The sequence below is a fragment of the Trichechus manatus genome, unplaced genomic scaffold (genome assembly GCF_000243295.1).
Source record: "Trichechus manatus latirostris isolate Lorelei unplaced genomic scaffold, TriManLat1.0 scaffold00110, whole genome shotgun sequence".
Classification (NCBI taxonomy): domain Eukaryota; kingdom Metazoa; phylum Chordata; class Mammalia; order Sirenia; family Trichechidae; genus Trichechus; species Trichechus manatus.
Window position 1 is genome coordinate 7,209,390 of NW_004444046.1, and position 27,018 is coordinate 7,236,407.

The following is a 27,018-nucleotide window of genomic DNA, read 5'->3' on the forward strand; positions in this document are numbered from 1 at the left end:
TTTAGATTTTGTGTTTAGGTCTTTGATCCATTTTGAGTTAGCTTTTGTGTATGGTGTGAGGTATGGGTCCTGTTTCATTTTTTTACAGATTAGCATCCAGTTTTTCCAGCACTATTTGTTAAAGAGACTGTCTTTTCCCCCTTTAAAGGACTTCAGACCTTTGTCAAAGATCAGCTGAACGTAGGTGGATGGATTTACATGTGGGTTCTCGATTCTGTTTTATTGTTAATCTTTTGAATTTCTAGTTGCTGTTTTTGTATGGCTTCTAATTGTCTATTTTGTCATTTTGTTACTGTATTGTTCTCCTGAATTCTTCTATTGCTTTGTCTGTGTGTTCCTTGATTTCTTTCTTGATCTCTTGGAGAACTGTATGTATTAATCTTTTGAATTCCTTATCAGGTAGTTCCATTACCGTTTCTTTATTTGGAAGGTTTTCTCATTCTTTGTTTTGTTCACTTGCTGGAGCCAACTTGTCGTACTTCTTTATGGGATTTGTTATTGTATGTTGTCTCCGAGGCATTAAGATGTTGCTATATTTATTTATTTATTTATTGTCTGTTTATTTCCTGCATCCTGATTTTTTGTTTAGTTTTGTTTTGATATATCTGAGTAGGTGGGATGTGTATGCTACTCTGGTCACTAGTCTGGCTGCACTGGAGCTTTCATCACCTGTCCCTGGGTGGGTGGAGCAGCGGCTGGATGTGTGAGCACGGGTCTCTGTTTGCTGTTCTTGCAGGGCAGTTGAGGATGTAGCTGGCATTGCTAGTGAGGTGATGTATCTGTCCAGCCAGTCAACTGGACATGGGTGCAGGGAGCGTTCTCACTGGTCATTGGGTTGAGTGTTGTGTGTGCACACTGCTGGTTGCTGGGCGGTCTGGGTGAGGGTGCCCAGTTTTTGATCACTGGGTGGGTGGTGTGGAAACTCTCACTGACAGTCCTGGGTGGGCAGGGCTATATGAGTGTGGTCGGAACAGGCACAGGCCCCTGATTGTGGGGCAGGGGCAGTGCAGGAAGTGAGGGATGGGGGATGCTGCCATTCCCTGTGTGCCCACTGGGAGGGTGTGCCCCTGTCCACTAGAGTGCGATGTGGGGAAGGGTGTGCCACCATTCCTTGGGCCCCTGGCACAGGTAGCTGGAGGGAATAGGAGGTGCCGTCGGTCTCTGGGTCCCTGGCATGAGTAGCTGGGCATAGGAGTGAGCACCCAGGGTTTGCAGGCTCCCATTGCCAGTAGCTGAGTGGAACAGTAGGCACTGTTGGTCTGTGGGCCCCTGGTATGGGCAGCTGAGTGTAGGAATTGGCGCCACTGGTCCTTGGCCCCCTGGCACAGTTGGCTGGGTAGAAAAGGCGGTACTGCCGGTCTTCGGGCCCCAACACTGGAGGTTAGGTGGAGAAATGGATGCTGCCAGTGCACAGGCTCTGGCTCTGGTGGCTAGGCTTATGAGCGGGTGCCGTTGGTCCACAGCACCCCGACATGAGTGGGTGGGCAGAAGAGAGGGCACCACCACATCACAGGCTCCCGGTGAGAGTGGGTAGGCAGAAGAGGGGGCACTGTCCATCCATGAGTTCCCAACACTGGTGGCTAGACGGAGAAGCAGGTGCTGCTGGATTGCGGACCCCTGGTGCACATGGTTTGGCTAGAAGAGGGGACAGTGCTGGTCCATGGTCCCTCATTGCGTGTGGCTAGACAGAGAAGCGGGTGCTGCTCTTTCACAGGCCTCTGGTGCCAGTGGCTGGGTGTAGTGATGGGCGCCACTGGTTCGTGGGTTCCCACTGCAAGTGGTTGAGTGAAGGGGCAGCCGCCACTGGTCTGTGCGCCGCCGTGTCAGGGTGATTTGGTGGTTGGTACTGCCAGACTGCAATTGTGGGGGAGGAAGGGGAGGCACTGCAGGTCCACGGGCCCCTGGCACAGGGCCTTGGGGGATGCAGTGGGTGAGGTGAGTGCACTTAACTTTCGCAAGGAAGGGAGCATTCCTGCCTGGCTCTGAACATGGGGGCAGAGTTGCTTCTGCTGTCTTGCACCAGGTAATAGAGGCTTGGGCTGGAAATGCTTCTTGCTTTGTCTCAGTATAGCCATGCTGTGCAGATTCAACTGGCAGTGCGCCAGCCATCTGTTTGTACAGTCTCTCCTTCCACTTGGCACTCTGTCCAATTCTTTAGCCTTGGTTTTCCAGCTCAGGGTTCCAAGGTGTCATCTATATCCAGTTCACTTGTTTTCTCAGGTCTTTGTTGTAAGAGGGACATTATGAGGAGTCTGACTACATCATGGTCTTGAACCACCTCCACCTTTGTCTCCCTTTAAATCTATCTGGGGTGGTCACATGCCTGAAGAAGTCGGGTGGTCAGGGCAATGTCTGTATATGTAAAGTCCTTAAGTACCCAGTTAAATCTTACAGAGCCAGGACTTAAATCCAGCACTTCTGACACCCATTTAAATGGGACTCCATCATGGGAGTTGGTAAATCCAAAATCCACAGGTCAGGCAACCTTAGACACATTCATAAAATGTCTGATTTGTAGGATTCATATCTAGCAAATGGTTCCAGTCATATCAAATATATTTGTAACTGTATGATACGTTACAGAGGGATCTCTAAATATAAATGATATTATGATTTCTAATTCTTTGAATAGCTGTGGGTATTCAAAATATTTTAATAAAATTTTATTCAAATGGACGCAATGCTTAAAAAAAAAATCACTTTTTCCTTTTTAAAAACCTAAAGCTTTAAACTCAGCTGTGTTTTCATTCCTTATAATGAATTTGCAAGTGAAAAGAAACATTATTAACACTGTAGGAATAAGATGGAACTGTTGTGTACTTACCACTCTGTTTCCTTTCTCTTATCTTTTTGTTTGACTTACTTTTGGAGAGGTGTTTGGGAGTTTACTGTGAAAGTTTCAGCTGGGGATTGGGTGAGTCAAATTGCTTATTGCCAGTAGAATCAAAGCAATGTGAATTACGATTTTGCTGGAGGATAAATAGATGCTCATGTACCATGGAAACTAAAGCTTGAGCAAATGGCTGTTTTCCGTAAAGTGTCTAACTGCAAGGTGATAAGGCGTAAAGACAAATCTTGCATCATATCCCAGAGTAAAGCCAAGGAAGATTTTGTGGGCCTGGGATAGGGAGCAGTGCAAGGAATGAAATCCCTCAGTGGAAAATGCTGAGCTTTCGTCCACTGGTATTCCGATTGGAGAACTATAATTATGGGAAGAAAGGCACTCAGATGGTCAGATACTCTTAAGGCAGAAAGGAGAAAGGGTAATCAGGGCAGTTGGAAGCACGCATTAAGATTGCAAAAAGGGAGAATTAGAAGTACTTTTCGGCGCCAAACTTTCCTTTTTGGCCGAGCAATTAATTGCTGAATAGGCATAATAGAGTCATCTCAAATGGTTCTTTAGAAATGCACAATTCATGCTCACACACACAAAAAACTATTGTGGAATAGGAAAGCTGGAAAACACTAATTTGGCTAAACAAAACCTAGGCATTTTAGCCCCTAAAAACAACTTTGTGCATCCTCATTTAACTTTCTGAAATAAGATTACTATGCAGTGGATTAAAAAGTTATCTCCAGTAGGTGAAATGCTCCATTCTTCTCCAGGATACTCTATGGACTGAGATCTGAGAATTCTCAATATCTTCATTAATAATGTGCTCCGGTGAGTTTTTATTATCAGAGCAAACGTGTTGGCTTTACTGAGTTCTTTGCCACACCCACACTGTTAGCTTTAGCTGCAGAAACATTTCTAATGTACATGAATATAGGATTCTTATTTATTTATTTAGAATGTGCATACTGGGTTCCTGTGCAAAAATGTAGATCTGCAGATTTTTGACAATTTTATCATGTGTTATTTAGCATTGTTGTTAGTTGCCACCAAGTTGATTCCAACTCATGTCGACCCCATGTGTGCAGAGTAGAACTGCTCCATAGGGTTTTTTCATGGCTGTGACCTTTTGGAAGCAGATTTCCAGGCCTGTCTTCGGAGGTGCCCTTGGATGAGTTCGAACCATCGACCTTTTGGCTAGTAGTCAAGTGCTTAACTGTTTGCACCACCCAAGGACTCCTTATTTGCTGTGAGATTGTGATTTATCAAGGTCTCTCCTCTCACCACCACCACTGTCCTTCTCTTCACCACAGTATCTTGTTTCTAGTGTGCTTGTTTCTAGAAAACACTGAGAGAATAAAAGCAGTGTGTGCCTTTCTGAGTAATCTTTGTCTGACCATTTATTTAGTCATACATTCAGTAAACGTTCCTGTGCTAGACACTGGGAGATCAGTGATATACAGCACAGACATGATTACGGTACTCGAGAAGCTATTTTTTTTTTGAAGGAGTGGAGGATACACTGTGAAGTGGAAATTAACACATAGAGTGATATACTTAAATAGATGTTAGAGAAGCCTGTACAAACTGTACCATTGCAGGCCTGGGCCATCAGGGACCACTTCCAGGAAGAACTGATCCCCAAGCAGAGGCCTGAGGGATGACGAGTCAGCCAGGCCGGAAGGGAGGGAGAGACGTACTTGCACATTTAGTACTGTCCTTCATCTCTTGATGACTTGGGTAACTTCTGTATCACAAATTAGTATTTGACATTTTTATGCTTTATTATAGAAATATTGATCATTATATAAACTCTAGAAAATCATTTTTTCAAGCCAGTTACCTAGATGAAAATCAACAACTTGGTGTACTTGCTGAGAGCCATCTTCTTAGTTTTCTCTGACTCTCCTTTTTTGCCCCTTTACTTTGTTTTGATTGAGAGGCTAGCTTTTCAGTTTTTCTTTCTGCACGTTCTTATCTTTTACGTTTTTCTTTTGTGACTTTTTTTTTTTCACCGAGTTCGGCCCATGACCCAAATGACTCATTTTGCTCATGGGTGTCCGCCAGGCCTGATGAGCTCACTGTGGTCCAGCGTTGTTGCTCCTCAGTTGTTAGGAGATGGAGACCAGACTAGCATGGTTTGTCATCTGTCAACTTTGAAATATGGCTTGTTAATGGTACCGTTTACAGAGCTGTTTTGGAGTATAAATGTAATATTTCAGTACTGAGACTTTTTAAATGAATATTTTAATAGAACACTAGTTTCATTCTAAGGGGGAAAATAGTACATATAAAAGACATTACTTAGGTCGATGATTATCATTTAAGAGTTCGGCTGCTAACCAGAAGGTTGGCAATTCAAATCCACCAGGTGCTCTTTGGAAACCCTATGGGGCGTTTCTTCTGTGTCCTGTAGGGTCGCTATGAGTCAGAATCGACACAACAGCAGTGAGTTTTGGTTTTTTTTTTTTTTTTTTTTCCTGATTATCATGTTTTGGAAAACGAGGGTAGTCTGTTTGGACAATAGAGATATCAGCTGCCTTAGCTGAAGAGAGACCTTTATTTCATACAGGAAACTGAATAAATTTAAGTTCTAAATGGTTTTATCAAAGACTTAGAATGAGACAGCAAGATCTGTACATATGACTTTGGTATAGAATAGCTTATTTGAAAATAATGCAAAATTTTTTTAGACTGATCATGGATTTATGGGATATCTGCTCTATTGTAGATTTTTTGGAGAATAAAGTTGAAAAAACTTAAGAGTACAGGGCTTCTGTCCTCAGAGTGGTCCCCATTCTGAAGAAGAATAATCTCTCACAGGTAGCATCCTTCATATAGACATTTCCTGCCCACTGGCTCAATTTAACTTTTCGTTGTAGTTCATTTCTCAGTCCAGTACATTTAGAAGACAGTCCATTTTCATTTCTGGTCTGGGGCAGATGGTGCTGTCTGTTTTCATTATCCACTTAAAAAAAGGGGGTGGGGGGAGTGTTATTAGGAAGAATAAGAAATGAAACATGACCAGATTAAATTGAGAGCAGAAATTATACACCAAGAGAGTCCAAATGTTTTCTGTATTTTTCTACTTAAAGTTGGCTACTGTTCATATTTGGGTTTCTAGAGTTCACATTTGCTGTATTTTAAAATGTTGCTGATAATGATCCTTGGATTATTGATTTGTTTTGTTTTAACTTTATTTTCTGAATGTATAGAAACCAGAAGTATTTAGATGATTTTCTAATCATATTCAACTAAGAAAATCATTGAGTAAGAATGGCTTTTGACAAATCGAAAATGTTTGTATCAATTTTACTTTATGCTACTAAAATCTGTTGCCTGCAGTCTAGCGGCACTTTGTGTGTTGGGACTGTTTAGCCGTGTGATATTAATCTGAGAGGTGTTTCAGAAAGGAAGCCCAATATAGCAGCTCGTAGCCAGATCATGTCTGCAGAGGTGTTTTGTATGTCCCTCAGAAGAGGAGGGTTTTTTTGTTGTTGTTTTGTTTTTTAAAGTGACCTTACTTAAAAATAAGGGGCCCTGGTGGCACAGTGGTTAAAGCGCTTGGCTGCAAATTAAAAGGTCAGTGGTTTGAACCCACCAGCCTCTCCACAGGAGAAAGATGTGGCAGTCTGTCTGTAAAGATTACAGCCTTGGAAACCCTATGGGGTAGTTTTACTCTGTCCTGTAGGGTCACTATGAGTTGGAATTGACTCGGTGGTAATGGGTATTTTTTTCGGGGGTGGGGGGAGGTTGGGTTACTTAAAAATCAAGTTTTGTTTTTTTTTTAGATTCATGCTTCTCATATTGGAAGGAAGATACAAATGCAAACATGAAATGGTGGAAGATAGTGTTGGATTTTGGTTGAAGGGAGCTATATGTTTTTTTTTTTGAATTACAATTTTTTAAATTGTGTTTTCTAGCTCAGTCCAGTAAAAGGGCCTAGAAGCAACGGCATATCTATAGCAAGAAACACACTTAGGACTCAGATACTATGTTCTGAATACCATTCCCCTTCTTGGAGAAATAGCTGATTCCAAGTCTGGGACAAGTTAAGCCTAGTACATCTTGTGTCAGAAAGCAAGGATGTAATCAAAGACTGGTGGGGCCATGACAAAGGGACCTCCGGATTTGGGAGAATTTTAGTATCTAAAAGAATAATGATGATGATGGAGTTTTAAAATGTTAATATAATGAATAAAAAAAGAATCTGTGAGTTCATAGATAGTTAAAAAAGTGAGGAGGGGTCTTACAGAGACTGGAGAAACCCGGAGACTATGGCCCCCAGACACTCTTTAAGTACTGAAGTCACGCCTTAGGTGTGACTTCAGCCTAAGATTAGACAGGCCCATAAAACAAAACAAGACTAAATGGGCAAGCACACCAGCCCAGGGGCAAGGATGAGAAGGCAGGAGGGGACAGGAAAGCTAGCAATGGGGAACCCAAGGTTGAGAAGGGTGAGTGTTGACATGGCAACAGATGTCACAAAACAATATATTAATTGTTTCATGTGAAACTAATTTGCTCTTAAACCTTCATCTAAAGTACAATTTAAAAGAAGTGTGGGAGGAGCTAATTTACATACAAAGTGATAGAAGAAACTACCTTCTTGTAACTACCAATATAATAATGTATTCCAGCAAGGACCATCAGTGTTCAGTACAACCATCAGGTGAAAGGGAAACAGTACGTTTACAGTGGAGAAATGTGTTACACAACGCCATAACCAAGAGATCAAACTGAGCGTCACCAAATGGTTCAAATAGGCTTTATGTGCTTCCTGGTATGATGGAAAGGGACATACAACTATCTAGAGTTCTTGCCAAAAAAATTCACCCTGAATCAGATCACAAGGAAACAGTCACTCAGTCCATATAGTAGAACATACTATAGGTACACTGTCCTAGACTCTTCAAATGAAAATGTCAACCTTAATGAAAGACAAAAAATATGGAAGTTCTTTCTAGATTAACGGGGACTAATGAAACATGAGAGGAGCCCTGGTAGTGCAGTGGTTAAGTGCTCAGCTGTTAACCAAAAATTCAGTAGTTCAAACCCACCAGCTGCTCCGAGAGAGAAAGATATTGTGCTTCTGTAAAGATTTACAGCCTTGGAACCCCTATGGGGCGGTTCTACTCTGTCTTATAGGGTTACTAGGAGTCAGAATTGACTTGACGGCAATGAGTTTGGTGGGTTGTTTTGGTTAATGAAACATGATAAGGAGGCCTGGTAACACAATGGTTAAAGCATATGGCTGCTAACTGAAGGTTGGTGACTCGAACCCACCAGCCACTATATGAGAGAAAAGACCTGGTAATGTGCTTCCGTAAAGATTACAGCCTAGGAAACCCTATGGGGCAGTTCTACTCTGTCCTGTAGGGTCTCTATGAGCCGGAATTGACTACACAGCATGCAGCAACAACAATGAAACATGACAGCTAATGGAACACATGATCTTTGATTGGATCCTGGACAGAAAACATTAAAGACATTACCGGGGGTTGTCAACACAACTTGACCAAGGTAAAGGAAGACACTGAGAGGTACGCAAGAATAAAGGACAACTACGGTAAATGCTATGACATATACAATTTTGCGACAACAGTAATAACAAGCAAAAAATAATGTAAGTGGTTACGTAGGTAGATATGTATGTTGTATGGGTGTGGGAAGGTGTATAGGAGTACATAGGTTGCATATATAGGTGTATTTGTGGCCATATGTATATACGTTTGTATGTGCCACTTATATATTTGTATATACAATACAGCACATAGGAGCACAGTTACGGATACTTCCTAGACATATCCAAACACCTCGTGTAATTGAGTTACTGGATTTGAAGGCTCAGGACCATAGTCTTGTGGGACAAGTAGGTCAATTGGCGTAACTTTTAGTTCATAAAGATGATGTTCTACATCCTAGTTTGGTATTGGTCTCTTTCCGTGCAGAGCAAAGGATAGTGAAGGAAAACAAAAGACTCATAGAAGAAATTGGTCTATAGGACTAATGGCCCACATGAACTATATATAGCTTCTTCTAGCCTGAGACCAGGAGAACTTAGGTAGTGCCTGGCTACCACCACCGGCTATTCAGACCAGGGACACAGTAGAAGGTCCTGGTTAGAATGGGAAAAAAAATGTAGAACAAAACTAAAATTCATAAAAAATACCCAATTTATTGGGCTGATAAAGAGACTAGAAGAACCCCTGAGACTGTCACCCTAAGACACCCTTTTAACCTGGAACTGAAACCATTACCAGAGGTTACACTTCAACCAAATAACACCTTGGCCTATAAAATGAACAGACAATGCACATGAGGAATGTGCTCGTTTACACAGTCAACTATATGAGACCAAATGGTCAACATTTACCCGAAACCAAAGATGAGAAGTCAAGGAAGGGTAGGGAAATTGGATGGATGCAAACCAGGCAGGTAGAGTGGAAATGGTGAGTGTTGACACGTTGCAGGGGTTGTAACCAATGTCACGGAACAATTTGTGTATGAATCGTTCAATGGGAATCTTAATTTTCTGTGTAAACTTTCACCTAAAACACAATTTTTGTTTTAAAGGGACATTATTGGGATAATTGGGAAATTTTGAATATTTATTGCAGGTTAAATTTTCTATGGATGTTAAATCTCTTGGCTGAGATAATGTTATTGTGGCTATGTAGGAGAAGCTTTTGGGCTGAAGTATCATCGTATTAACAATTTCCTTTCAAATGGTTCTTAAAAAGTATGTGTGTATATGTAGTGATAGTGCAAACATGCAAATACAGTAAAATGTTAACAGTTGTTGAATCTAGGTAAAAGGAAATGTGTTCATAGTGGTACTGCTTCAACTTTTTGATAGATTTAAAATGTTTTGAAAGATATATTTTTACGAATCAGGCAATTTCTTGTAAAATTCTGCATTTCCAGATTCTCTGGAAAAATAGGACTGTCAGTCTTAGACCCATGAGCCTGCCTGGTAATAATTGGCTGGATGTATAATAGCTGCCACCTTTAGACAGAGAACTTTTTCAGTTGTCCAGTCCTTACCTTCTCCTTTTGCCTTATAACCCACCTTCTTCACTTATTGACATTACCTGCCTGTGGCTGTAGGCATTTGAGTACGTATCCACATATTTCACTCTTACTGATTTCTTTGGTAAGATAGATTGTGTCGTAGAGAATAATGATTTTTTCATATGCTGGAAATCCAGTGACTTATTTGGAGTTTTGTCACATGAAGTTAGCTCTGGATTCGATGACTCAGAGAAGCTGATGACTTCTCTGAGTTCTTTGGCCATAGATTGTCTGTCCTTAGCCCCAAACACAGATAATTTAGTCATAATACCACCTGCCTTCAAGTCGATTCTGACTCATGGTGACCTCGTGTGTCAGAGTACAACTGTGCTCCATAGGGTTTTCAGTGGCTGATTTTTTGGAAGTACATCACCAGGGCTTTCTTCCAAGTCGCCTTTCTTCTAAATCCCAACCTTTTGGTTAACAGCTGAGTGTGTTAACCATTTGCACCACCCAGGGACTCCAAGTTAGTCATAAGAGACACTGATTAAGAACGTGTGGCTATAAAAACTTCTCAAAATGTGCTATGTAGGTCATATAGATATTAAAATCTTCTTTCAAAATAGCGTGTTACAGAATTGTGCTTTGTGACTTCTGCCTGTCAGTTCCCCCAGTCTTGCAAAAGTATGAATAAGTTACTTGAAAAATTTTCACTGTGCTGTGCCAAGTCTTAATGGAAAAAGATTTTGTGGAAACTTTTCTAGATGGCGACGCAGAAAGTGGTGTATAAACATTAATTACGTTTGTAAGTCGTTCTATCCTGTGTTTTAAACGCTTGCCTTCCTGTTACACACCCAGGGAAGGTACTAGCTCTTGCCTGGATAATCATGGAGTTGAGCTTTCCCCCAAAATAAAAGAGCTGTATCTGGCACAGGTTGGGGCTCAGCTAGCCAGGGAAACTGTTCAAAGTTGCAGAAGGAAGAAAAGGAAAGGGCTGGAGCTGGAGTTTTTAGCCTGCCAGGCAAACATATCTACCTAATAGTTTATCCATTTCTGTGGATTTTTCATCCCTGCTGAATTTGATATTCATACAGATACTAGCTTCTTTTGCCCAGTTCCACACATGTATATGATTTTTGCCTTGTGAAGTAAACATGAGGAATTTTCTTTGGGAATTTGACAGAAATGAGCATAGAATTTAATCCCTTAGTATTTCAGGTAGAACCCAATTTAGTTGGCTTCAAAGGTGGTTGACCAGGGAGTCAAAAGGGGTACCTGGACTTTTCATTAAAGACCCAAACCTGCACTTCCGTGTTGTCCCTCTTATTACCTAAAGTGTTGTATAACATTTGCCTGAAGGGAATCATTTTGCCTACAGGTGGATTACATAAATGTTCATGGTAGGACATTGCTTAACTCCTGTGCCAGGAAAGAAAAGTCATTCTCTCTACTGAATTCCCGAAATAGCAACAAAAGCTCAGAGGAGATCATCCTTGTAGCTCCATTTACTTATACTGGCCATCTCTCCCTTCCCCTTTATCTCAGGCTCCAGAATCTGTTTGGAACTCGGGCTACTCTTTAAAATATTTTCCTAAACTGGAAGGCAACTTCCGACAACATATGTTCACCTACCTGCTGCTTTGTGGAGAGCAGTTTCCTTTTCGGTGTTAAAACAGTTGCTATCAAGTCGATTTTGACTCATGCCAACCTCATATGTGTCTAGATGTTTAATGGCTGATTTTTCAGAAGTAGATTGCTAGACGTTTCTAGGCATCTCTGGGTGTACTCGAGCCTCCAACCTTTCAGTTAGCAGCTGAGCCCGTTCTTAGTGTTGAGAGTCTGGTATTTCCTTGGCTATGTTTCAGGATTTCAAATAGAGTAAACACGTAACCAGCGAAATGGCTAGAAAGATGTTTATCTTTGCGTTTTTAGCATCAGGATGATTGATATCTCAAGATATTTCTGGAATATTTGTCTTTTGGAATTAACTGCATTGTTATATTATGCAAATTTATTCTTTGTTTTGTGATTTTAGACATCTTTAAAATTTGCTATTAAAAACCATTAACTGGATCATAATCACTAATTGGAGATTCTTAATGATTCATCCTACTTTTGTGTGCACTTATTGACTCTTCTTTTTTCCCTGTATGAGTAATGTTTCTAAAATGAAAATAGCCAGTGTGTTTTTCTGAGGGGGAAAGCAGTTCAACAAGCATCCTTACTATTGCTGTCCTTCATCCCTACTTCATTCTCATGGGCATCTGTAGGCAAAGACTGAGCATCCAGCTTGTCCTTAGTGTTGAGTCAAATTTTTCTTTCATCCAAAAGTATTTGTTTCTGTTTCTTTGGTTCTTACATTGATTATTTGCTATGAAAACTTTGAGCCTTTTGTCTTAGAAATAGGCATGATCAGAAGTTTATTTTTCATGCCCCTAGTTTATTACACATGATTTGCTAAAGAGAGTACCTAAGTCAGCTCCCTGGCAAATCTGAGAACACATGTTGTGTTATGACGGGGATAACTGTAAACGAGCCCTGTGGATGGGAGTTAGACAGAAAGTTTACAGAGAAGTAATGCTGATGTCATCCCATTGGAATGAAAGGGCTGCTAGAACCATAAATACTCTCTATAGCTAGCAGCTCAATGTCTAGCTGTATTTCTTTTCTAAGAAGGAAAAAATGTGAAACAAACCAAAGAAGTAAATTATGTTTACAAAGGGGGCCATTTTAATTAGTTTAGGCCTTAGAGTTATTCAAACAGTCTGAACTTACAGTTCATTTTGGAGGAAACATGAAAACCATTATTTGTGGAAAGTTTAAATTTCACATGACACATCTTCCCTCTATGTGTGTGGTTTCTTCTCTCTTTTTTGTGTGTGTATTGCTTTGCTTGTGTATTTTTATTTTAACCTTTCTTTTGCTAAAAGTGCTTTATTTTCTTGCTAGGAGGTTTGCTTTTTGCAGGGAAGGAAAGACTTGAGTCACTAAGCTGAACCTCGCATTGTTCCCCTTTTTGGCATTTCCATACGGGCTGGTTCTCAACTAGAGAACCATGTTAAAACTAGAGGCTCCCATCTGAACTCCTTTTCAGGAAATTTCCCACTCCTCTGCCCACCACCAGAACAAACCCACTGCCATCAAGTTGATTCCGACACCTAGGGACCCATAGTGCAGAGTAGAACTGCTTCATAGGGTTTCCTAGACTGTAAATCTTTACAGAAGTAGACTGCCACATCTTTCTATTGCAGAGTGGCTGGTGGGTTCCAACTGCTGACCTTTCAGTTGGCAGCCGACCATTGTAACCACTGTGCCACCAGGGCTCCTCCCCCACCCTCCAAGGTGCCTATATCTGCCAAACAAAATGCCTCTTCTTAACTTGACATTTGAAGTGTTGTCTGAGAGTTCTTGACTCTGTTATCTTTTTTTAACGATAAAGACAATCTCCACCGAAGGTAAAGCACTGTCAAATACTACAAAGGCAGAGGTGTGAGAGGTGGGGCATCATGTCCATCCCCTTCAGCCATGGTCTTAAAATTTAAGCAGGTGGAAAAATAGTCTTGATCTGTTTGCTTACTGCATGGCCGCTTTAATGTGGAGAGAAAGAAATACACAGTTGGCCTGCATTTGCCTCTGGATTCATTTCCTTGCTGCAAACCAGAGGGAAAGAAGGCAGCCCTGAAAACAAAGAAAGAGAAATTTGTTTTTTCTTTTTATTGTTGTGCTTTAAATGAAAGTTTACAATTCAGGTTAGTCTCTCATACAGAAATTTATACATACATTGTTTTGTGACCCTACTTGCTGTCCCTATACTGTGACAGCACACTCTTCCTTTCCACCCCGGATTTCCCATGTCCATTCAACCAGCTCCTGACCTCTCTGCCTTCTCATCTTGCCTCTGGATGAGAGCTGCTCATTTAATCTCATGTATCTACTTGAGCTAAGAAAACACACTCTTCACAAGTAAAATTTTTATGTCCCATAGTCCAGTCTTTGTCTGAAGAGTTGGCCTTGGGAATGGTTTTAGTTTTGGGCTAACAGAGAGCCTGGGGGCCACATCTTCCAGGGTCCCTCCAGTCTCGATCAAACCATTAAGTCAGGTCTTTTTACTAGAATTTGAATTCTGCACCCCACTTTTCTCCTGCTCCGTCAGGGACTCTCTGTTGTATTCCCTGTCAGGGCGGTCATTGTGGTAGCTGGGCACCATCTAGTTTTTCTGGTCTCAGGCTGATGAAGTCTCTGGTTTATGTGGCCCTTTCTGTCTCTTGGGCTAATACTTTCTTTGTGTCCATGGTGTTCTTCATTCTCCTTTACTCCAGGTGGGTTGGGACCAATTGATGCATCTTAGATGGCCGCTTGCTAGCTTTTAAGACCCCAGATGCCACTCACCAAAGTAGGATGCAGAACATTTTTTTAAAAAACTTTGTTATGCCAATTGACCTAGATGTCCCCTGAAAGCATGGTCCCCAGGCCCCTGCCCCTGCTACTCTGTCCCTTGACATGTTTGGTTGTATTCAGGAAATTTCTTAGCCTTGGTTTAGTCTAGTTGTACTGACTTCCCCTGTAGTGTGTGCTGTCCCCTTCCCTTCACCTAAGATAATTCTTGTCTACTTTCCAGTTAGTGAATACCCCCTCCCTCCCTCCCCACCCTCATAACCATTGAAGAATGTTTTCTTCTGTGTTTAAGCCTTTTCTTGGGTTTTTGTAATAGTGGTCTCATACGGTATTTGTCCTTTTGCAACAGACTAAGTTCACTCAGCATAATTCCTTCCAGATTCCTCCATGTTATAAGATGTTTCACGGATTCATGATTTTAAGAAAGAGATATTTGTCCTAAGACCTTGCACCAGAACCTTGCGCATCTGCCTCTTTTAGGACAATCTCTTGATTCTGTGGCACACACAAAGTTCTTTGGGGGGGGAGGAATGACAGTTTTGTTTTGTTTTTAACTTGATGTAAAAAATATATATATATATACTAAAGGCAAATTTCCAGAATTATTCTTGTTCAGTTTTATTTTGTTAATTTTTATGAAGGGATTAACTGTTTTTCCCTTAACTCCTCTCTCCATGTGTGTGCGTGTGTGAGAGAGAGAGAGCGCGCGCGAGTGAGTACGCACATAAGCACCAGAAACTTCATCCAAACTCTGAAATACTTTGAGTACAGGTGGGCTATGAAGGTGTTTTATGGAAAGGAGGGTGATAATTCATAGCCTACTTTGAGGCACACTTAAATCTTGCTTAGGGAGAGGTAGGCCATGGGCGGAATTAACTCAGTTATTTAGGTAGTAAAGTTGTGAATTCTTCCATTTTTATACCAGAATGTTAGCTTTCATACCAGAGCTTTTTTATATGTGGTAACTAACTGTCACTTTAGCTCCATTAAACATATTTTATTTTCACCCTTGTTTGTGCAAATTATGTGCCTGAGATTTATTTACTTTTTTCTTCTAGTCTGTGAAGAAGCGTTAAATAAATGTGATATAAATGCATTTTTCTCTTCTTTTTCCATATTCACAATTTAGAACCTGAAAGAAAGAAACAATTTCCAGCCTAGCTTTGATACACATTTCTCCTGATATAATAGGGTACTGATTGTCTGTCCTGTGGGACTAACTTTCCTCCCCAAGTCTTGTCCTTTTTATATTTGATCCTAGAATCCTTTGTTTTTTTGACTTCATTCATGGCCCACATTTTCTTGCGTATCCTTTACTCTTGCCTCCTCCCCAGATCCAGAGGCTTTTGCTCTATTCATTTGACAACTTTCTTCAAGTTTTTTAAAAAAAAAAAAGAAAACAGCAAAACCAAAAACCTCTTAGGGCTCCAGTGGGACTTAGAGAGGTCTTGCTGCTGCCTTCTCTTTCTCCCACCTACTTCAACGCCAGTACCCCACCAGTCCCAGCCCTCTGCTTGTCTTTCTCCACATCCTCTCCCTCATGACCCACAGATGTTTATTAATTAATTTGTCATGATACAATCCAAAGTTCTACCTCCTTTGAGGCCAGGTTCACAGTGTGCTAGACATTTGACCTGGGGGAAATCACATCTCCTCTGGGCTTCCGTTTCTTCATTCATTCATTCATCCATTCAACAAAGACACTGGCAGGTGCTGCATCCCGTACTGGAAGAGAAAACTGTGACATGCAAAATAGACATTGGTGCTACCCACTGCTGTAACACAGAGCAAGGAATGTCTGTCTTGCTAGGGATTTTATAAAAATGAGCAGAGGTGGTGGATGTTAAGTGCGTTGACCAGCATGAACCTTGGTGCCCAGCAAGCTTCCTTTTATTGTAATCAAAGGCAGACAGGCAGGGACAGTCCTGACCTCCCTTTGGAAGATAAATGTTTTTATCTCAGTCAGGAGCTTTCAGTTGTATTTTTGGCTCATACCTGAAACCCATTATTCTATTTTGTACAGATCTTTTTCCTTCTAAGCCAGCCTCATCTCCCAGTTTTCCTTTTTACGTCAAAAGCGTAATCATTTTTATTGTCATCTACGTTTGAAAGCTGGGGGTGGGGGAGGTGGGCCGCCTCAAGTTTCTGTAGAGCAGGGTATGCTTTCTTACTCTCCTTTCCTTCATGCCCTCTGTCTACTACATAGTACTGTGGATTCTTGCTTTGCAGATTTCTTTAATTCTTTTTGTTGAATAGCTGGTCATCCCTATTCTAGTCTAAACCTCATTACCTCAAGGGTAAATCTGACTTCTTACACTTCTAAGATGCTCTAAATGTGTCAGTCATGGCAGAAGGAAACAATGACCTCCTTCAGCTGGTGGTTTGAATTTACCTAGCTTTGTGAGTATTTGAAACACGGCGTCCTTCAAAGTCTAGAATAACTGGAGATTGAAAAAGCTTTGTCTTTAACAACTGCACTGGTTCATTTATTGTGATTCTGCTTATGTTTTTTACTTACAGTTAATTTCTGAGATACATAATGTTTACAGTTTACTTTTAGAAGGGGCTTCCAGAAAAGGTACACTTTTGACTTACTGGATAAGCCATTCACTATACCTTAACATGTACACATGATTTTAAATGAGTTTGTGACATTTGGCTTTTTGAGTGTGGGCTGCTGCTTTTTTTTTTTTTTTTTTTTTTAAATTTTAAAGAACAGAAATTTACTGTTTCATGTGGGCTTTTTTTTAGTTAGAGCTTTTAAAAATATGATATTGCCACACACCCTTTTCCCACCAGCCCATTTGTTTTTCTTACCAAAATAAAGGTAAATATGTTCTATTAAACAGAGTACAATAGGGGAAAAAAATGGAGAACTAATCTGTTGAAGTTTAAGGTTTTGCAAACTAGACAGTTTTGTTATTGTTGTTCTAGGCTTTGTTCATTTATTTAGTTGACAGTTGTCTGTTGAGTTCTGAGCATGCCAGGAATGGTACTCGGTGCTGCAGACTGAATGGTGAGCATGCCCTACAGTTGTTGTTATTAGCTGCCGTTGAGTCGGCCCCTGACTCATGGTGACCCCATGCACAATGAATAAAATGCTGTATGGGCTTTCACCATCCCCATGATTGGTTGCAGATCAGACCTTTGTGATCCAAAGGGTTTTCATTGGCTATTTTTGGAAGTAGATCACAGGCCTTTCTTCCTAGTTTGTCTTAGTCTAGAAGCTCCACTGAAACCTGTTCAGCAGCATGCAAGCTGCCACTGACAGGTGGTGGCTGCGCATGAGGTGCATTGGCCAGGAACTGAACCCAGGTTTCCCACGTGGAAAGTGAGAATTCTGCCATTTAACTACCAAGGCCTCACTGGCTTACAGTAGGGGTCAGCAAACTACAGCCTGCCTGGTGGCCTGTTTTTGTGTGACCCACAGGCTAAGATGGTTTTTACATTTGTGAAGGGTTGTAAGAACGAAACAGAAGATATATGTCCTGTAAAGTTTAAAATATGTATTGTCTGATTCTTTACAGAAAGTTTGCCTACTCCTGACCTATTGTATCTCTGCGTTGCTGAAGCTTATATTTTAGTAGGAAAGATAAGTAATAAGCAAGGGAACAAATAAACAAGAGAATTAATTTTCAGATTTTGATAACTTATAGGAAGGAAGGAAGGAAATGTGAGATATGAGAGTAACTGACATGAGGCTGGGGCAAGTGGTAGGGGTTGGGATAGGATTATTTGAAGAGGTGACTTTGAGATTAGTAGACCGTAACAATGAGAACGAACAGCTTTGTGAAGATCTGGGCCTGCTAACCCCCTCTCACCCTCTGGTTCCTCCTCCCCCTTCACTTCCAAATACCTACTTCTCCACAAGGCTCAGCTAGGTGTTGGCTCCTATAGGAAGCCTTCTTGAATGCCCTCTTTTGGATTACTTTTACCATAGCATCTATCACATGACATTATAATTGCCTGTTTGCTTTCATTTTCCCTCATTAGACTTGAGTTATCTTGAGAGCAAGGACTTTTGTCTTAGTTGTCATGTATCTCTAGCATTTAGCTTTTAAATTAGGTTGACTAATTAAATAAATTTATAAACTCAATATTAGATTCCATTAATCAGGTTGTCAGAGTCAAGAAACTCCTCTAAGAAAAGAAATTCTTAAAGTTAAATTCTATCATTTATCTTTTTTTTGGTACACATTCTTACCACCCTATCCTCTCTGCTCCCAGCACTTTGTTTCCTTCGATTCTAAAATCGAATTATTGCTCCAACTCCAAAACAACTGTTTCCCCCATCATATTAGAAGATACCATCATCCTACAGTTGATTAGAACCAAAGCTAGGAGTTATCCTGATTCTTCTCCTTCCTTTACTCATCTGTCCATCAACACCTATACCTCCTGTTCTCACCATCTTTACTACCAACCCTAGCCCCCATCAGCTTTACCCATCACCTAGACCACAGCAGATCATACTGACGGGTGTTTCTGCTTCCACCCTTACCTTTGTTATATCCATTATTCACCCAGAGGCCAAACAGATCTTTTCAAACTAAGAATCAGATCATATCAGTCTCCCCGCTGGATCATTCCAGTTGACTGCCCATTGAACATAGAATAAAAATTGAATTCTGTGCTTTGGCCTAAAAGCCCTTTATGAACTGGCCACTGACTATCTCTTATGATCTGTTCTCTTCCTTACCCTCAGCCTCCAGCTGTACTGGTGTCCCGTCACCCATCCCCCGCTTAGAACCTTTTCTTCCCTGTTGCCCCAGGTCGGTTGTTGCCTGCTCCTTGTCATATCCTCTCATCTGCTGAGAACAACCTGCCTTGACTCACCAATCTGAAGTCATTCATTATTACCCAATTCTTTATCAAATCATTCTTTTCTTATTCTCTAAATAGCAGTAATTTATCTCTGATTTTCCTTGTTTATTTACTTGTCAGTTGGTTTATTGTCTGTCTTCTCTGCTAAAATAAAAGTTTGAAGAGATTAAAGTGCCTCAACACCTAGAAAGTGCCTGGCATAAAATAGGCATTAATCAATATTTATTAAATAAATGGATAACTGAATAGTGCTTTTAGAATCTATATTTTCGTTTTTTGTACTTGTTCCTCCTTACTAAATTGGAAGCTCCTTGAGAGCAAGCACTGTGTGTACTTCTGTCTTCCCTGAAGATCCTAGCACAGTATGTAGAATGCAATAAATGTTTCTCTAATTGAATTATTAAGTAGACTCCGTGTTAATTTAGTCAGTCTTGTGGATATGTAAAACTATGTAGTAGCAATTAGCACAGCTACCTATAATGAAACTTCTACCCCAAAGACATCCCCGTACCTGATTTTCATCATCATATTTATGATATCAGAAATTTATGGTAACAGCTACTGGCTTAATCATAGCCCTAGCTAAAGGCATTAGAGAAGGAACTTGACGACCTGTTGCCTTCTAATGGTATTAACTGTTTTTTTTTTTTCTCTTTTACCATGCAGAGTATGAGTTGGAAGTAAAGAGGGTGCAAGACATTCTTTCAGGAATAGAGAAACCACAGGTATGTCTTCTGGATTTCTCAGCACAAATGACACTTTCTTAAGCATTTCTAGTGTGTGCTTGGTTTTTTTCATCACACAGTAGGTAAGCGAAAAGGCCTGTTCCCATTGCAGATTATTCATAGACTATGAAATAGTATTCAGTTATTAATGATGCATGAAAACATGGAATAGCAGTCTTCTGCATAGTCATAATCCACTAAAATGTCTTCTTTATTTAAATATCCTGGCTGCAATTAGAGTTTTTTCAACTTCCAAGGATAGCATTTTTTCTTTCTCAGGTCTACAAAACAGTTTTCTTTTGGTAAATTTTCTTTTACTTGTGTAAATGTAGTGAAAATAATTTTTGCAAACCTCAGTGATTCCAAATATTTTTCCAGGTAAGTTAAAAAAAAGACAAAACAAAACAGCAACTTTAAAATATTAACTGAGAAAAATAAGTCCAAACTATTGGATGCAATGGCAAGAAAAAATTGCTAGGAATCATCATAGTGTGAGGTTTTAAGTTTGATTTTGCCAGGTGCTTTGAATTTCAAGTGAAAAATGCACAATGTTGATTCAACCTTTCAGCTGTGATTGGAGAGCCAGAGTTCTTTGGAGTGTTTTCTAGCTAAATTGGAAAGCCTTGATTCTTCATGTGTTTCAAATACTGAGGCTTTTTAACAGAAGAGTCCAGACATGCCTCAGGGCACGTAGTTGAGTTTGACTAAACCTACAAGTTTGAGGTATGTTACAGAAAGGGCATAATAGGGCGCTTGTGAAGGAGTAGGACCCTGATGTCGGGTTGGGGAGTCTGTACTTAATTCGGTAAGGAGCAAGTTGCCATCGAGTATTCTTGAGCAAGAAATTAATGCACCCAGAGCTGCATTTTTCAGGATGACCAATCAGTTAGCTGATGAATTGGAGAAGAAAATGGACCTAGGAGAAGCGTTAGGAATCTGTTGTTGTAATTCTGGTGACAGGCTATGAGAGCCAGAATCAGAGTGGTGGCTTCAGGTGTGGCAAGGAGGGAATAACTATTAGATTCATTCCAGAGATAAGTGAATAAGGCGCTATAACCTCTTAAATATCGGGTGCCATGGATAACTAGGTTTAAATGCCTCATCTCAGGAGTTGCTTCCTCCCAGACATCTCCGCTGACATTGTCATGCTCATCCAGTAAGATCCTCCACCCAGAACTTCCTTAGTACCACTGGCTGTACCCCTAGTCCTACTGTGTCCTGTATCTACCTCTGCTGTTGAAGGTATTGTACTGCATTTACCTGTTTCTGTAGCTTTCCCAGCAACCCGTGAGCTCCACTACACTAGATTCATGCCTATGTCCCTTTTGTATTTCAGTGACATTCTCGGACAGGTTGAGTTTGTTTTACTAGCAGGGCATTCAGATAGATAAATACAGTGGGCAGTGGCAAATGTCTAGTGGATCGATGCTGTGGAGAGAGGGAGAACAAGATACTGATTGGCAGATCACATGCATAGGAATGGTAGAATTGTAGGCTAGGATGATAGGTTTTGGAGGATGATGTGGGAGTATAGGGATAGACTAGAAAAGGCTTGAGGATAGAATCATGGGGAAAGCTAATGTTTATAATGCAGCAGGAGGAAGAAATAGCATGAGGAAAACAGGAGTCGTAATCAGAGAGAAGATAGAGCAACAAGTGAGTTCACTGTCCTGTATACAGTCACAAAACTTTATATTTGTGTCTTTCGCTCTGAACATGCACACAGTGTTTTCTTCAGTTATTTCTAGTAACTTCTCTACCGCAGAAGTGATAGCATCTCTGTTTCTGAGGATGATGTGGCTCTAGCAAGATAAAAGCCATACTTAGATGCATTGATCCTTTCCTTGATTCAGGATTGTTTTTAGAGCAGAGCAGACAGACGTCTGTGGAAATAGCGATGCTGTAAGGTATAATATGCTAACATTGTTGTCTGAGAGCTTTTGTCTGTGTCAGCTGGAAGCAAGGATTGCTTGGTCACAGAAGCACATGGATTTTAGCTCTGTCCATCTTAGCCCAGGCCAGACAGCTCTGTACCCATCATGGAGACATGGATTCTCAAAGTCCAATGCCTTTAGGCCTTGGAATCATGTAGCTGACTCCCCTTACTCTCGTTTGATGCCTACCCAGAAGCCTTTTGAGAATTAGGTTTTCCTGTATCCAGCGGAGAGAAAATGTGCAGAGCAGGTTGATAATACTGTCTATTCTCCCACATAGTTACAGTTCTCATTATGAGTGAATTAACTGGTGCTGTGATTTTTATGCATGTGATTCTTTAAGTCTTTTAGTTACTGTTAACCTTCCTGAGTCTGACTCTGGAGAACCAACTAACTAGATTGAGTGTCTGAATCTGCTGGGCAGGAGGCCACACCTGTTGAATTCACTCAGGTAAATGCCATGTTGTAGACACCTGTCTGGGGGGCCAGCCAGCTTACCTGGACACCATCCTTTCTCATTGTCCTCCCCCAGACTTATAAAATAGCTTTTGGAAATTCAGTCAAAAGATAACATTTCCATATCAGTGTGGTTTAGATGTGTACAGATCAGAATATAGCCAAGGATTTTCCTTGTTCCTAGAAAGTTGTCAAATTCTGCTGTGCAACCAGCACGTTATCTAGGATTGCAAAAGGCAGACTGAAAAACTTTCAGGAGGTGAGTAGAAGTAACCGAGTTTCAAGTTGTTACAAACTCCAGAGTAATTAAAGACCTATAAACCAAAAAAACCAAACCCATTGTTGTCAAGTTGCTTCTGGCTTCTGACTCATAGCGACCCTATAGGTCAGAGCAGAATTGCCCCATGGCATTTCCAAGGAGCACCTGGTGGTTTGAAGTGCCAGCCTTTTGGTTAGCAGACATAGCTCTTAACCCCTGTGCCACCAGGGTTTCCTAAAGACCTATAGATTAGCATTAATATCTAATGTTCTTTTTAACATTGAGACCTGGACTTGCTAAAATTGTACCACTCTACTTTTTAAGCAGTTTGATGAAGTCACTTGAAACAGATGTCTGTGGACACAGTTGCTTCATCAGTATGCAGGTGGTTCTGGGGCAGTAGATGGCAGTGGTTGCCTGGGCTGAAAGTGTACCAGACAAGTGAAGTTCTTACTGTGCCATGCTCATTCGTGTTTCCTGCTTTTGCATGTGATTAAAACAACTTCTCTTCCTGTTCACTTGTATTAGTTTCCTACTGCTGCTGTAACAAATTACTACAAAGTTAGTGATTGAAAACAAAACACATTTATTATCTTACAGTTCTGGATGCTAGAAGTCCAAAACGAGTCTCACTGGGCTAAAATCAGTGTGTTGGCAGGGCTACATTCCTTTCTGGAGGCTTTAGGAGACAATCTGTTTGCTTACTTAATCCAGCTTCTAGAGGCTGCCCATAGTCCTAGACTTGTGGCCCCTTTTCTCCATCTTCGATGCCAGCAGCATAGCATCTTCAGATTTCTTTCTGACTCTGTTCCAATGTCACATCTCCTCTGATTCTCCTGCGTCCTTCCCTATTTCACTTATAAAGACCCTGGTGATTACATTGGGCCCTTAGGGATAATCCAGGATAATCTCACCATCACAAGATCCTTAACTTAATCACTTCTGCCAAGTTCCTTTTACCACATAAGGTAACATAGTCACAGGTTCCAGGGCCATGATTTTGCCCATGATCTTCTCCTCTAATACCCTTCCCTGTCTGGTACCATTCCACTCATCCTTCTCAGTCTAGCCTAGTTAGTTGTTTCATTGTTTATAGGTTTCTTCCTCTCCTGTTTCCTCCCTCCTCTCTTCCTTTTTTTCTCCATCCCTCCCCTTGTGCCTTTCCCTTTCCTTCCCCTTCTTCTCTCCCTCCCCCCCTTCCCCTCCATTTCCTCCTCTCCCTTTTCCCTCTCCTCTCCCTCATGGAAGTTATTTATGATTGTGTCTTATTCATCTTTGTACCCTCATACCTAGCACTGTCCCTGGCACAAATGCTTGCTGAATAAATGGCATGGCAGATTGAAGTAGCTGCAACTGGGATCTGGGCAGGGGGGACAAACACCTGAAGGCTGGCCAGCATCAGCCAGGCAGAGTGCTGGGACAGCCCTGATGCCAGGATGCGAGGCAGCAGCGAGGTGGAGGACAGCATACGCTTTGCATTCTGGTCCTTCTGGGTTGAGAGCCCAGTCTGGCTGCTGACTGGCTCTGTGACCTTTGGGAAGTTGCATCACCTCCTTGAGCCTTGGTTTCCTTATCTGTGAAAGGTAGCATAATAAATACCACATTGTCTTTGAGACGTAAATTATATACTATTTATAGAATACTTGGAACGGAGTATGTCTCTATACTTAGTAGCATATCATTAAGCAAAAGTGAAACTCTGTGTTACACTCTGAAATGAGAAGAAGTGATGTCAGGCCACTTTCCAGGGAAAGAAGCAGAAGCTAGCCTCACAACTGTAAAAAAAAAAAAACAAAAAAACTATTGTTCTTAAATCTTTCCTTTTTTCCTTAGCAACTCTACATAAAAATCATATTCTTCTCTGAGATTTTGTTTTAGTGCAGAAACAATACTTAGGACTTGTGGATTCCAGTCATCTCTCTAGAACATTATTGTTGTTGATGTCAAGTTTTTTCCAACTTATAGTGACTACGCACAACAGAACGAAACACTGCCCGGTCCTGCGCCATCCTCACAATCATTGGCTGTGTTCGAGCCCATTGTTGCAGCCGCTGTGTCAGTTCATCTCGTTGAGAGTCTTCCTGTTTTTCACTGACCTCTGCTTTACCAAGCATGATGTCTTTCACCAGATACTGGTCCTTCCTGATAACATGTCCAGAGCATGTGAGACGAAGTCTCACCATCATTGCTTCTAAGGAGCATTCTGACTATATTTCTTTCAAGACAGATTTGTTCATTCTTCTGGCAGTCTGTGGTATATTCAATATTCTTGCCGACACCAAAATTCAGAGGCTTCGATTCTTCTTTGATCTTCCTTATTCTCTAGGACTTTGGGCACTCTGAATTGAGCACGTTGTTTACTCTTTAGAGGCCCAGATACTGCAGAGACCCAAATAACTTAGTCATTTAGTAAAAACCATGTGCAGATATGGTAGGTATTTGTCCTGGGACTGTAACAGTTAGGAGCTCTGGGAACTTCACTGGGATTGCCATGTCCAACCTGACATGGTTTAGTCTCCTCTGGTGGTGGGGCTAGATGTAGTCTCACACATACTTGTGGGCTGTTTATTTTCAGGATGTAAATAAATGTAACCTGGAATGGTAATTCTGCATTGTTTCCATCAATTAATGTTTAACTTATAGAAACAATTGATTTTTCAGTTCTGGAAGTGAGTAAACAGACCTGAGAGCCCCTGTAAGAAGCAATTCCTTGAAAGACAAACAGCTGTATATATGGGAACAGATTTGAGGTTGTTAGCATTTAAGGAATTGTAGAAGCAGTTGATTGTGAAATTCCTAGATTTGAGTATCCTTTTTCTTTGAATAATGAACTCTTTGACCTTCTCCTTTTTTATTTGTTTTCGTTTCTATTACTGTTTCTCATGGTGGTACTATCAACATGAAGCCAGTACTTCTTTGGTATGCTGAAATTCCTTAACATACCCCTTAATTAGATCAGTAGACCACCCACGTAGTTACATCCAAAGGCCAGATCAAATTCAGAAGCTACTAACTGACGAATATTTTCGAGCATGAGAGTAACAATTTAGTAACTTTATGAGAAGAAATGGTACGTCTGATCTAAATAATGAATAGCATTTGCGTAAAATATATTCTGAGAATAAAGATATTAAAATTTACAGAATAGTATTAAAATACTATGATGGAGAGAGGGGAGCTAGAGATTATGTATCAAGTAGCTGCAGAAGAATTCAGTTTTATCATTTTCTGCTATGTATACACAGATACACTCTTAACAAGCATTCTTCAAGTTGGAATCTAGAGGAGACTTCTATTTGATAAATGCATCGACAAGAATGGTTTCTAATCAGTATGTAATCATCTAGAAGTAGAGGTAGTTTTATGGGTCCTTTAAGGTACTCGAAAGCAGTTTGATTTTAAATAATTTATATGCAGACTTATACTAGTAACGTATACAACAGGCCCGTTTATATCACCAGTTCAGAAACAAAATCAGGTTGGACCTTGTCCAATAGTTTTGTAAGTAGAAATCCTCAGTTTTATCACCATTACAAAGGAGATTAACTTCTGGTTATGACAGATTTCTCAAACATCAGAAAGTCTGTTTTATGGCTTTTAAACTTTTTGGTTTTTGGTGGCAGCAGCCATGATATTCATGGTGATGATCTGATTGGCCGTGCCTCGGTTCAGTTCAGTGGTCACCAGTCGTGAGGAGTTTCACCACAAAGAGAGAAACTTGGAGTGTGAAGATCATGCAGGAGTGCTGTTGCTCAGAAATAGGCTGAAGCCCAGACGGGGTCCTGAGGGTTCTGAATTTCTCATTAAGGTATCATCTCCCAGGACGCTTGGCGTAAATGCATCGAGGGCTGAGGATTCACCTTTACCAGGAGTGCTCTTGAAAGGCACCATGTAATTTCCTGGAATCAGCCATGAAATTGAAGTGTGTTCCAAGTTCTAACAGAGACAAAGCACGCTTTCTCTTGTGAATTCAGTCTGAAGAAAGGAAACCTGAGACTTGACAGACAGTCTGTGAGAGGGAGGGCGAATAGGGCACAAGATGGAGTGTTGGCCCTAGAACTGCAGTGATAATCTAGGTGGCCAACTGGTTAGCTCTAGGAAAGAATTCGCAGAAACTGCTGTCCATTGAAAATGATGCTGAGTTCTCAAAGTGCATTTCTGAGGGACTAGCATATCAGAAGAATGCATTCATACAGATGTCTGTTTTAGATAACAATTTGCTTCAAGTTTTGCTTGGGGAATCCAGCAAAAAGGTGAAAGATGTTTTAATTGATACTTTTAAGTACTTTACATTTTTGCTCAGTTAAATAATTTAGCTGAGTCCAAAGGGGGAAAAAAATTCCTAATAGCTGAAGAAAAAGGTAGAGCTTAAAGGGAATGTGAACTTATGGCTACTTGTTTAGTATCTGAAGTGCTAGAATTTGAGCTATTTTGAGACATGATGTTATTTTACACTGTCATTTTTAGAATCAGTGTTACTACATACTGTGTCCTTGGAACTGTGCAAAGCAGTCCACGTATCACCTTAGTTAAATGTCTCCCAGTACCTAATCAGCCTCCTTTTTAATTATAAACTAA

At 40.8% G+C, this 27,018-nt stretch overlaps 1 protein-coding gene across 14 annotated transcripts in view; it reads left to right on the top strand.

Moving 5' to 3' along the window:
* Positions 1 to 27,018, top strand: part of FNDC3B (fibronectin type III domain containing 3B) — a 401,489-nt gene that overhangs the window by 258,571 nt on the left and 115,900 nt on the right. For all 14 annotated transcript variants that reach the window (XM_023737934.1, XM_023737942.1, XM_023737932.1 and 11 more), the window contains one exon: positions 19,733 to 19,791. In XM_023737934.1, coding sequence (XP_023593702.1) covers positions 19,733 to 19,791 — 59 coding nt within the window. The remainder of the gene's footprint in view (positions 1 to 19,732; positions 19,792 to 27,018) is intronic.